This window comes from Pseudonaja textilis, chromosome 1, assembly GCF_049901715.1.
Source record: "Pseudonaja textilis isolate UNSWEBS1 chromosome 1, rPseTex1.2, whole genome shotgun sequence".
NCBI lineage: Eukaryota > Metazoa > Chordata > Lepidosauria > Squamata > Elapidae > Pseudonaja > Pseudonaja textilis.
The window spans coordinates 26229891-26243447 of NC_141990.1; the positions used below are offsets into that span (position 1 = coordinate 26229891).

Consider the following 13557-nt stretch of genomic DNA (forward strand, 5'->3'; position numbering starts at 1 on the left):
CTTCAAAAATGTATTAAATAAAATCTATTAAGTAAATATTAAAATATTGGACACAATGTGACTTTTCTGGCATTGTCTTTGCCATATATACCATGACCTTCTACTTTTCATACATTGCTAAGTTTGTACTATTAACATATCCTGTATTTACAACATAACACCTCATGATTCTTGAAGGCCCTGATGTTTCATTTGCAGATAGTCTGGTACTGGATCTCTTTCCCAGGACTGAGCAGAGTATGGATTTTACTTCTCCGGTCCAAGCCCCTAGCAAGGCAGGTCTGCAGAAATATCTTGAAAAAGGAGAATACCCTTCATTTCAGTATGTTGCCATGTTTGAAAGCAACTTTGTCCAGGTAAGAACCAGCCAACCTCTCCCAATCTGGAATCTTGTGGTTGTGTTCCATTGCAATTTCCACCATCCCAGTAGTGGGATCCTACCTTAGTCGCTACCAGTTTGGTGGGTGATCATGCATGCATGTGTGTGCCCCTAATGCACACGCCCCAGTGGTGGGATTCACAAAATTTTACTACCAGTTCCGTGGGCATGGTTTGGTGGGTGTGGCAGGGGAACGATACTGTAAAATCTCCAGTCAGAGGTGGGATTTGCCGGTTCTCCGGAGTACTCAAAATTTCTGCTACCAGTTCTCCAGAACTGGTCAGAACCTGCTGAATACCACCTCTGGCGCACCCCTAACAAGCCAATCAGCGGAGAGGATGAAGAAACAAAAAGCTAGGAATGACCCTCCCATTCTCCCATGCGCTTTTCGGTCTTTTATCCTCTCAGCTTATTGGAGGCTTTTTTTTTTTTACTACCGGTTGGGTGTAACCAGTAATGATTTTTAGTAGCGTACCACCACTGCACCATCCCCATCCAATGTGACTAGTTGGAGGTATAATATACCTAAAAGAGAGCATAATGGGGAAGGAGAACGCTCCAAAATCTACAAGTTCTTCATGGTGTACTGCCACCTGGAAGGACATTAAGGAAATATAAATAGATGCAAGGTCAATGTGAACAGTTGATACACTGGCAAAAATGTTATTGACTTGGTTTAATCGATGGTTAGTTAAGCAGGGATGCTATGTTTATAATTCAAATGAACTTAGGCAATGTATATGAATTTCCTCTTTATCTTCCTAAAAATCTTGTTCACATTATTGACATATTTGAACCTAAGCCCAACCTCCTAATAATCATTGTATCAAATGTCAATGTAGCATATTAAAGTTTCTTTTCCCACATACTAAGATTAAAGGTAGTCCTTGACTTACAACCAAAACTGAGCCCAAAATTCCTGTTGCTGAGTGAGACATTTGTTCAGTGAGTTTTGTCACATTTTGCGACATTTCTTACCACAGGTGTTAAGTGAATCACTGCAGTTGTTAAGTTAGTAACATGATTGTTAAGTGAACCATTGACTTTCCTTGTCAGAAGTTCACAGAAGGTCAATCAGGTGATCCCAGGACTCTGCAGCAGTCATAAATATGAGTCAGTTGCCAAGTGGCTGAATTTTGATCATGTGACCATGGGGATGCTACAATGGTTGTAAATGTGAAAAACAGTCATAAAGTCCCTTTTTTCAGTGCTGTTGTAACTTTGAATGGTCACTAAATGAATTGTTGTAAATCGAGGACTATCTGTATGTATATCTTCTGTGTAATCTGCACTTGAGCTTGAAGATCTCCTTTTCCAACTGTTTCTCCAGCTATTTCATCTTCAAGGAACTAAAGGTTTACGGATTGTCTCTACCTTACTTGTTTTTTATTATAGTTAAATACACATTTATTGTTTTTCTTTTTCTTATTTTTCTGAAAAGAGATTGGCTGGTAGATATTTATCAAGAACTACCTGTATACTGATCTGAAATTAGTAAAGGTCTTTGTATACTCTCAATGGTTTTCATATTGCTTGAGATGGTCAGTACTTTAGTAAGCTAGTAATTAAGTAGTTACTGACTCACCTTCTGTTCTGGAAGAAATGCTCCAAAAAAGGATGAGTGATGAGAACTCTTACCTTGCTCATTTCCCAGATCCTGAAATTTCCTCTTCCCTACAACAGCCAAGGTGCTCCCTACATCCTCTCAGGAGCTTCCTTTGCACAATGGTTGATTCCTTTAACCATGAAAAGAATAAAGTTTTGATGGGTGAAAACAATAGCATCATCACAGGAGGACTCCAGGCAGTTTGAGAACAGCTAAGATTTATTTTCCCATTCTGCTGTGATATCACCATAATCAATGCATAATTAATATTTGCTTTGTTTTAGATTCTGATGCTTCATATATCAGGGCAAACATAAGTTTTATTCTTACTCCTAGCTCTGAAACTTGATCCTGCATGAGAAATGTTTAGATCAAGGTTTCTCAACCTTGACAACTTGAAGAGGTGTGGATTCCCACAATTCCACAGTCAGCAAAGCAGGCGGAGGAATTCTGGGAGTTGTAGTCCGCATCTCTTCAAGTTTCCAATGTTAAAAGACACTGTGCAAGATGGAGCTTTTGTAGATCCCCAATAGCAGGGGTGTCGAATTCAATTTCATTGAGGGCCACCTCAGGGTTGTGTTTGACCTTGGGGGGCTGGAGGGGGCATGACCAGAGTGGGTCGACATCACTTGTGTTGGGGGCACCTGTGGTGGCCCAAGCGCTTTGCCAGAGAAAACATGTTCGCAAGCTCCATTTTCAGCTGCAATGGCCTCCTGCAACCCTCTGCTAGCAAAAACGGAGGTAGGGAGAAGCACCACAGGACAGTCCTTAGCTGTTTTTAGGGCAGCCCCATAGGCCAGTTCTAAGCATACCATGGGCCAGATCTGGCCCCTGGGCCTTGAGTTTGGCACCCCTGCCCTACAGTAATACAGACAAAAATCAATGGTTAGAGAGTTAATGTCTTGGCTTCAATGAAGTCCCAATCTTGTTTTTTCCACCCTTTATTTCTCTTTTATGATAAATGTATTTGTTCCTGAAAAATATATAGAGAATAGACTTACTGCTGAGGAATGTGGTTAATCCTCAACACTAACCAAATTATTTTAGGGTTTTGCTAACTAACCACATGTATTTGCACCTCAGCACATGAAAATGTATTATGCTAAAACGTACATCAAAAATGATACATGAATAAATACAAAATAAGGTTGCATGGCCTTGAAATTGGAAAAATGTATGTACATACCTACATATAGACAAGAAAGGAGAGGTAAGAGAATGCACAGGTTCAACAAGTAACTGCACTAGTTCTTCTTGCAATCAGAGTTTTGCTTCAGGTCTTACAAAGAAGAGTGGAGCTACACACAAGGAGAAAGAAATACCAAAGCTACTGAGGAATATGAAATCAGATTAAGTAATACAGGCTAAATAATGGAAAGAGAAAATAATATGAAAAGCAGGTTTACATTTACTCATTTAGTATAGCACAGCTTTTGAATGTAAAACAGGCTAATGAATACAGCAGTACAGATGTTTTTTTCTGAGGACTCTACAATGAACAAGAACTTATGTAAAAACTAAGTTTGAAGAAGCAAATAGTTCAGAATTGGAAAGGAAGTGAGTCTTTCGAAAGGGCATTAGAGTGTAAGTAATAGTCTCTCTGTAGTAACATATGGCTGTGAATATTGGAGACTGACAAGAGCAAAAGAGGATAGCCCATATTATGGATTTGGAGATAATTACTAACACTGCTGTAGACTTGAATAACCAACTAATCAATTTTGTAGGAAATAAAGGTTTGCTGCTCCTTTGAAGCAAAGCTCAGCAAGCAGAAATTTACTTATTTTGTCCATGTGATTTAGCTTGTAATGGACTACATCAAATGACTATATTTGGCAAGATATTAGAGAAGTAAAAGCAAGTGAAGATAATGAATGTGGTTAAGATTGATCAAAGGGATTAAAGACCTTGGGAGAGTTTTGAATTATTGCTAAAGACAAATCAAGACAGCAAATACACTGCAGTCACCAGTACCTAAACCTAATTTAATACTATATAAATGAAAAATTTGCATTGGCAAGAATAGTTACCTCACTTGATAGTTCAAAACACTTCCCACTCAGAGGATGTCATATGGGGAAAAAATGTACCACCATAAAAATCAGGTAAAATGTTGGTTGGGTCCATGTAATTTTCTGCAGTAGATTAAAGTGGAATTAAGATAGTCCATTCTTCAGTGTATTGTAGAGCTTCAGCCACTGACATAACATATTGTACAAAACAGGCTATTATATTGAATTTATAATGTGTTTAAATTGATTAAAGTGGAATTAAGATAGTCCATGCTTCAGTGTATTGTAGAGCTTTAGCCACTGACATAACATATTGTACAAAACAGTCTATTATATTGACTTTATAATGTGTTTAAATTGTTTGGGTATAGCACAATAGAGGAACTGTCAAGAGTATATTCATGAACTGGAATAGAGCTTAGTAAGAAGGTCAGCCAATGAGAGCTGAATTGGGGGCTGCAACTTAAAGAGAGAATCTTGGCATGGTTTATCTCTGTTCTGTGCTCAGCTCTAAAGTGAAAGAGAAACTAACTTGCTTGCTTGTTGAAATTGAGTTCTGCTCTGAACTGGAGCTGTCACATATCTGTTCTGAGCCATCTGAGCTGCTGCTTGTGTTTTTGCTTATGATGCATTGAAAGAATCTACAAATGGTATTGTAAACTTTACTCATGTATTATGTTTATAAAGAAGTTAATGATCCTGCTGAATCAGTCATTGTGTGTTTTCTGGACTTGAATTTCTGCTGCAAACTCTAAAAGGAATGCATTAATTATGTGTTATAAACCCAGCTTTAAAGTTTAGCAGGTTGAATAAACCCATCTCTTCAAATCTTTTGATGGTGCAAAAGAAATGATACACAGCATATATCTCAATACCAGTAGTGAAAAACAAATTATTTCAGTAGAGCTGTTAATTATCCCTCTCACACATACAGTATATCCTTTGTTGGGGTTCTTCCTTGAAAAAAAAGCTTCTCTTTAACATCTGCTTCTGGTTTCCTTCATCCCAGGTCACAAGAAAAGGCAGACATGTCTTCATCCACAACTCCTCCAATGAAGCCATAATAGGTATTGCTTCCACCAACAACAAGTTGCCATTGCCCAATCTGATGTTTATTGCTCGTCCTGTTGCAGAACAGGTCTCCTCATCAGGCTCGCAAGCAGAAGAACTGACCCTTACCAGGTTAAGTTACAGAAGTGATCCAACTGCACCTATTCAAAGTTTGTATTTGCTAACAGCTGGATAAAAAGTAACAGGGTTATAGTGCTAGGGAGAAGAGTAAGTAAAGAGATAATCATTTGGACAGTCTTCTGTAGACTAGATCTGTTGAATTACATATAGCTGTTACCATCTGCCAATCACATGCTGACTGGGAGAAGATAGGAATTGTAATATAACACAAACAAGCCCCAGATATTGATCCAAATATGAACTTAGAATAACTTTATTATCACTTTGAATGTACACTTATTGGCATACATTAACATGAAATTTGGCTGCATGCAGCTCTCAAAGGGTCTCCACCTCCAATATACACTAATAAACATGACAAAAAAGCAAATGAATACAAAATTATGCCTATACCCATGTATAGTATAAGACACAGAGAAACAACACAGTCTATTTCTGACGTATAGAAAAACTAATCTTGCAAGTTTATCAGACAGATGGCATAGGGAACAAAGCTGTTACAGAATCTAAAACCTGCTAGAAATACTTCAAAACCTCCTCCTCCCAACAGAAACAGACCATAAAGTGGGTATGTGGGGTCTCTAACAATGCCTTTGAGCTCTAAACATATAGCGCTTATAAGGAGTATCCTGAATAACAGGAAGCGAATTCCCTATAATCTTCTCAGTTGTCCTTACTACTCTCTTCATGGACTTTCTATCTGAGGCACTGCTGCCACCAAACAAACAGTGATGCAGTGTGTTAAAATGCTCTCAATTGTGTCTCTGTAAAAATGCATAATTAGAAATTGTACCTAGCTTTACCACCACCCAAGTAATAAATGTTATGCAAAAAGGATGTTTTGTGATAACTATTAAAAGCACCCGATTGTTGTAATTCTTTTACAGAGGAGAAGCTATATAGTGTGGGTGGCATTTTTAAAGAACCTGTCCTGCTGATCAAACTGATCTGCAGGACAAGTGGCCCTACAGATAGGCAGGCACTAATCCCTAATCCCAGCCCTTTAAATTCTGTTCAGTAGGCACGGCTTTCAGGAAGGGCATCATGTATGTAACTCATGTATCTTGCATTAGTTAGCAATTAGGGCCCCACATTTTCAGTCAGTGACAATTTCCAGCCATTTTTCAAAAGTTTGCCAAGATTAAAAAATTATAAAATTTCACTTCTGAATCACACATGAACTGTATACAATGATGCTCCTGCAGACAATATGGTTTGTTAATGGCATAGCATAGATGAATTTGACACATTTTATTTGTTCTTTTTTTTTGGACCATTGTTATTATCTTAATAATATTTTAAATAAAGGGCAAATATATCCACAGTTCTTTGAGGGCTTTGCAATGAAAGATTCTATATATTTCTTACTTTGGTATAATTTCAGGCTCCTCCCTTTGAAGTTTGTGCGGATTTCCATCTACAATCCCAAGAAGCAACTCATCAAAATCCAGCTGATCAATGGACGCTCTTATTACCTACAATTTCAGGCATCTACTAAGGAAGAAGAGGCTCTGTTTGAGCGCTGGTTATCACTAGTCTATCTTCTTCATCATCCTCCATCTTGCTACCTGACAGCTCAACCTACTTCCTGCACAGTAACTGACAGCCTAAGCATTCAAATCATCCCAAGTGAGGAGGAAACTGTAAGAATAAACATGGACTTACACAATTTGGTGCCTTGCTCATAAGACAATGAAAATGTGGGGTCTTTGATTGCTCTCTCAGCTTGATTGTTTTATTGCAGATATTTCATTACCAATCCAGTGCTAGTCTGATACTGTTACCTAGTTTGGGAATGAAACCACTGCAAAAACACAGCCAAGCTCAGAGAGCATCAAGGACCCCAAATTTCAGATCCTGAGCTAAACATATTCTCTTTTATTGGCAATGGAAATATGTTGGGATATTGTCTTAAAACTGAGTCAAGAATTAAACAAAAGCCTGAATTTAATTCACAATATTTCCAGCAGAGGAATCTCAAAAATGCTCCCTATCTGTCTGAATTATTGGCGAGCAACTCAACAAACTATTTAAAATCATTTATTTTTTTAAAAATAGACTACTTCATTAAAAGTTACTCTATTTAAAAGTACCCAAACATTTTAAATTACATTTAAACATGAGAAAATTAGGAATTAAAAAATGGATCAATAAAACCATCAAAATTATTTAGAAAGCCAGCTTAAAAATGCTGCAACCTCTTTTTAAAAATTAAAGCAATTTAATCATAGCTCCAGTGAGGTTGCAAAGTTACAGTATTGTGTAGGTGTGGGATAGAAGAAAGCCCTTTCTGTAGAAAGAATCATGTCCAGTTAATCCTCTGTCATCCTTTCCTTCTGTCAATCTAGACAGGGCACAGCTGAGCCAAGGAAATGTTTCTACATTCTGATTGGTAATATTTATTAGAAGAAAGTTGAAAGTTACAGCAGAAGAATTGTAACAATTATTTACTTTCAAATGAGGCACTCATATATAGATAATATATGGTAGCAAAGCCCTCTTTCATTTTCTTGTATTAGTACAGCAGGGGGTAGAGCTGTGCCATCAAGCTAATGTCAACTTCTAGAAATCACACGAATAGATTTTCTCCTAAAGAATATGTCTCTATCTGCAACCTGGTTTTTCATATCTACAACAGTACACTCATCATTGTTATAAATCAATCCACTACTTTACTACTGGTTATTCTCTTCTCTTTCTTTCCACCTTTCCCAGCATTACATTCCCAGCTACATCACATCTTCATAAGTCTCTGAAGTACATAATATTTGAGTTGCTATTCTGATGTTTATTTCTTGATTTCTTGCTGATTCCTTTACTATTTATATAAAAGGCCAAAAGTATCTACCAATTCAATATCTTCAGAATCAGTTGTACTAGACTAGTCTTTTTCACATTTTTCCACATTTTGATTTCCATTAAAGCTTGCAGATTATTTGCATTTGAATCTTTCAGAACAGAGTCATTGGCCCACTGAGGGTTGTTGATTATTTTCCCATAGTTTTAAAACCATTCTTCCAATTCAGCTTCCCTTGATATATACTCTGCATATAAGTTGAATTAATAAATGCATATAAGTTGATAAATTGAATAAGTGGAGAGTATATTGTCTCATTCTTTTGCCAGGCAGGAATCAATCTGTTTCTCTGTTATCAATCCATACTTGGATTCATGACCTATGTGTAGAATTCACATGAGGAGAATGAGATGTTCAGGGATTTATAGTTTTCTAAGCACATTCCATAGCTTGACATGGCTAACACAATCAAAGACCTTTCTACAATCAATGAAGCATATACTGACTTTGCTTTGCACTTTTGTAATGCTAGGTGATTCCTCCCTTACCCAGCATTTATCACCTATAATATTTCATTTTCTTTCACTTTTTCTAAAACTAACGTGAACAACCTTTTCTATATAGGGCTCTAATCTGCATTTGACAATCCTAGACATTATTATTTTCTGGCACTTGAAATCAAGCATATTGTACAAGAGTTTGTTCACTGTTAAATCTCCTTTCTTCTGTGTTGATATGCATATTGATCCTCCAAATTTATTGGCCACAATGTCTTCAGAATTGTTTTACGCAAGTAAAATATCAGAAAAAATTAGGAACTTTTGGTAAAATATTATTTCTGTTTAGCAGCAGCATGTGCAAAACTTGCTAATTTCCATACCATTGTCTCCTTGTTTAAATTCATCAGACATTCAATTTTATTAAATAATGCTAAGATGATTTTCATATAAGGAGAGGCTCCAGGCATTTTCCACTTGCTTAAGTGAAAACAGGCAAGTACAATAATGGAAAAATTTTCTAATTTCCTTGTAGCAAGGCAGAAGCACATTCTACATGGGATATTGAGAAATTGGCCTTCTCAACTTGTTGATGCCAGTTGCTGGAACCACAGTCTTGTAAGTGCCTCTGGGAGGGCTGGCTCTATAACACACCTCAGATAATATTCACATTCAATTATGATTTAATTAAGTGTGTGAAATTTTCCTCCAGGAAAATTCCATCTAGGATGTTTTTGTTAAGGCTTACTATGGTAGGCAGGCTAGCAAATCTCTAGCAGTGTAAGATGACTCAAGTTTTTTGTGATAGTTGTAACCATCTTTTTATTTCTTATTTACTTCCTCAATTTCCAGGAAGAGCTCCAGAAAGAATGCCAAAAAGGATTGCAAGAAGGATTCCCAAAGGGGTTTGAAGAAGAATTGCAAGAAGGATTCCCAAAAGAATTGCAAGAAGAATTCTCAAAAGGATTCCAAGAAGGATTCCCAAAAACTTTCCAAGAAGGATTCCCAAAAACTTTCCAAGAAGGAGGCTCAAAAGGATTCCAAGAAGGAGGCTCAAAAGGATTCCAAGAAGGATTCCAGGAAGAATTCCATAAAGATGTTAAAGATTCTGCACATTCAAAGGTGCAAGAGCAAAAACAGAAGGAACCAGAGCAAAAATCAGTAGTGCACTTGCCAAAGACCACAAAAATATCTCATCAGAGCTTGGTTTTCCCTGATGAAGAATATACTGAGGATGAGCAACAAAGACTTCAGGAGAAACCTAAAATGACTCATAGTGAAATGAAGAATTTTCTGAAAGCAGAGAGCTTTGAGCTCTATAAGGGTGAAACTCCAAAACCTTCTAGGTAAGCTGGAGAAGAAAGGAAACATTTGGTAAATTGGTCATATGGATCATCCTGCCAAACCCTGTAGTGAAGAAGATCTTACTATATTCTTTGTTAGTATTTTGATAGTCCAGGAAGGAGAAAAAAAGTCAAAATTCTCTGTCTGGATATTAGAACAACGTAGGCAATCAGATCTCTCCATATAAAAATATTCATCTTACTGCCAAATGATAGGGAGAAATTTATTATTCCATAGCTGCATTACTGAAGTAATTCTGGTTAATTTTTAGTTTTGCATGATACATTGAACTGAATATTACTTAAATGACCCAGGTTTCCACAATATGCTAAGCCACAAAAAACACACTAGCCTAGTTTGATAATAACTACAATTTGCAAATGTTTTTAGTAGGTTTAATCTTTATTTGATCTGATTAGGTTTGTTATGTGAACATAATCATAAGGCTCAGATGACAGCCACCAAAGATTATCTTTACCTGCTTTAGCATACTGGCTGCAAATGCATACTGGTTATTTATCAATTAAAAATCCACTCAAAAATTCACTATCAATTGAATTTCAGAGCTCTTCAAATAGAGGAAGAGCTGATAAATTCATATTTCACAACTATCCCACACATACTGATTTAACTGGTGGAAAAAAATGTTGGGTTTTGAACAGAAGTCCCAGGGGCTGGTTAAACAATGATTTTAAAGGTTCTCAGTTCAATTGCTTTGATCTATGCTTTGATCTATGGAGATGGTTTTAAGAAAGCCATGCTTTAAACAGACTCAGCCTGGGAAGAGTAAGAATAATCTATCTTACAGGGTTGTTGAAAGGATAACAAGATAATATGTCTCAAGCACTGATTACTCAGGGGTGCTATATATATTATTACTCTGTACACCAAACTCTGGAGTTTGATTCTGGTGTAGAAGCACCATAGTTGAATATAAAAGAGGAAGCAATAGCCTTTTTAAAAGAGAGGAAATCACTGAACAGACTCTTGGTGATGTTCAGCGATTAAACATGCAGGGTGTCTGGAGTTGGGAATAAAATCATAGAAGACGTTCTATCTGAACGGGATTGTTTCATCCTACAAACTATGAAGTGTGGAGTCCTTGGTGTTCTCTAAGATTCTTTATTTGCATGCAGACATTTTATTAGCTGAGTAGGTAACATTATCAGTGGAGCATCAGCTCAGAGAGCGCCAAGGACCTCATAGTTATATCCTGAGCTACATATATTCTCTTCTATTGAAATGTTGAAGTTCCCAAGTTTATCTTTTCTTGCTGCATGTATCCACTCCAGAGAGAGTGTGAGAATCTGAGGGTGATGAAATGCGAAGAAAGTAATGACTACTTAGAAATATTGGTTCCATGCTGATTTCATTTGAGTGGCTATGTAAAAATGGGAATCTAAGTACTATAGTTCGGCTTAGTAGACTTGTCCAAGGTACTGAGAGAGTGTTAGTAAAATACCATTGAGTTACGCTATATTGGATCTCTGGAGATTGTATGGGCCATCAACTTGATCTGTCCAAGCAATAATTTGTAACTCTGCCAAGGACATTCCAGTGACTTCCCTGATCCAATCCATCCATTTATTTGTTAAAGGCCCTTTCTTTTATTTCTCTCAATATTGTCAAGCATAGTATTTTTTTCCTCAACCAACACAAAGCACATTCGTTACTAAGCAAAGCTTCATGGGAAGCAGATTTTATTTATTACAGTACCAAAAGCTGTATCTTAGCTATAATTACTTTCAACTCTACAGGTGGGTCAACCTATAATTCATTTGGACACATTTGCAAAAAAAAACCCTTGGTAAATAAAATTCACCAGTTCAGATAAACCTAGTAACTGTAGATACCAGCAATCTTTTCTCACATTTATTAAATCAATGTAAGATTGTTTGATTGGTGTAACAAAAAGGGAGAAAATCCCATTTCCCATCCAATGTAAGTAGGACTTTTTCTTGTCCTGGCTGATGTTGACAGCTGGAAGACATTTCTACATGTATATATGGCTGATAAGAATGCAGTTACTTTAAAGAGGCAGGGATTTTTGTAGAGCAGGAGGGAAGGAAACTATCATTTTAGCTTTTTTTGTGGTAAAGGGAATGTAATTTTACATACATGTTTAAAATTTGCATTTTTAAAAATATGAGAGACTGGAGTTCTTAAAGACAACTTTTGCTGACTTGATGTGCTTTATTCTGGCTGGGAAGCATGGGAACTGTAATTCCAGTAAATCTGGAAGAGATCAGAGTGAGGAACACTGCATTAAGGAAATATTAAACTAAACTCTACTAAGAAGAGCAGGATTATTAAGCAAACTTAATTAAGGCTGCATTATAGAACATTTAAAACAACATAAACCAACATGGTACTAAAACAGTAATCAATAAAGAGACTGCAGTTTAACATGAATGCTTTATATGAGATTAAATTACACATTTGAACTTTAGTGCAATTAAATTTGAGTATGTTATTTTGGTGTGGTATAAAAAAAGTCCTAACAAAATCATAAAGGTCGTTCCCATCCCCTCTTATGTTCAGTACAATAGCCATAGTCTTACCCATTTGGTGAAAACATCTATTAGCAAGCTTCTGTTCTTTGCATTTAAAAAGCAACACTGGGAGAAAGAAAATATTTCTCATTGAAATACTTGTAATACCTGGATTTCACAATCAGTGGCAAGTCCCACATAAGAATGCAACATTTGTATAGCACTTCACAAACATTATCTTGTTGGGAAACTTACAATAAACCTGTAACATTATCTAACCTGTGTTCTTAATTGTCCATGGAAGACAGGGGCTCTTAAGAAGGAGTGGCTTGCTCTAAGGAAAACATGGGATAAATTGGTACAGTTAGTCCTCAACTTATGACTTAATCATTTGAAGTTACAACAAACCCCCAAAACTGGTGCTTACAAACCAGATTTGAAGTTCTTGTGATTCTCCCCACCCACCCTTAATCAAGGGGCTGAGTTTTGGGCACTAAGCAAGTGGCTTGCATTTATGGCTATTTGCAGCATCCTATGGACCACAATTTATGACATTTTTACCAGAAATGGACAATTTCTTTGACAACTGGGTTTTGGCAAAAAAACAAGCACCTGTTGCGGAGAACAGGTTTGCTTGACAACCATGACATTTGCTTAATTACTGCTCCCAAAAAAGTTATTATAATGGAGTGTGGTCACATGATGACTTACTTAACAACTGGTATAATTTACAACCATAATTCCAAGCTCAATTCCAGTCATAAGTAATCAAGAAGAGCACAATATTCCAAAATGTACGCAGGATGGATTGACAGTAACATAATCCTTTTTACTTACCTTAATCTTAAAAATTACTTTTGTTGGAGACTTGTTCCCTGAAACTCAGAAGGAAAGTGTTACTCACTGCACAAAAGGTTTAGACAAGTTCCAGCCTCAACTTAGGCAAGCGTGAACATATATTCTAAGGTCTCAGTACAAGGTTGTGTAGAGTCCTTCTCTCTGAGCCCTAGGAAGTTGGCATTAGGAAGATGGTGGGCACAGTATTATGATCAAAGCCTCACCCCTCTTGTATAAGCTGCAACATCATCACATGTACAAAAGTGACTGGATTTCACTTATGAGTCCTCTAAGTCTGCCAATTTAGAATCAAATAAGCTTGCTAAATCAGACATTAGTTAACCACACAGAGATACCACAAAATGGAGTAAAGTTTCTGGTTGACAGGAAAACATGTTCTAG

General features: G+C 36.8%; 1 protein-coding gene across 1 annotated transcript; it reads left to right on the top strand.

Annotated features, from left to right (window-relative positions):
- Nucleotides 1-212: 212 nt before the first annotated feature.
- Nucleotides 213-10024, top strand: LOC148127532 (Golgi-associated RAB2 interactor protein 1B-like). The gene is made up of 4 exons (XM_087921352.1): nt 213-356; nt 5007-5179; nt 6573-6831; nt 9335-10024. The coding sequence occupies exons 1-4, from the start codon at nt 240-242 to the stop codon at nt 9830-9832; spliced, it is 1047 nt and encodes a 348-aa protein (XP_087777478.1). The 5' UTR covers nt 213-239; the 3' UTR covers nt 9833-10024.
- Nucleotides 10025-13557: the final 3533 nt, after the last annotated feature.

Coding starts and splice junctions, on each gene's coding strand:
- LOC148127532 (XM_087921352.1), top strand. CDS start 240: ATGGATTTTACTTCTCCGGTCCAAGCCCCTAGCAAGGCAGGTCTGCAG. Junction 5,180..6,572: donor GAAGAACTGACCCTTACCAG/GTTAAGTTACAG, acceptor GTATAATTTCAG/GCTCCTCCCTTTGAAGTTTG. Junction 6,832..9,334: donor TCCCAAGTGAGGAGGAAACT/GTAAGAATAAAC, acceptor CTCAATTTCCAG/GAAGAGCTCCAGAAAGAATG.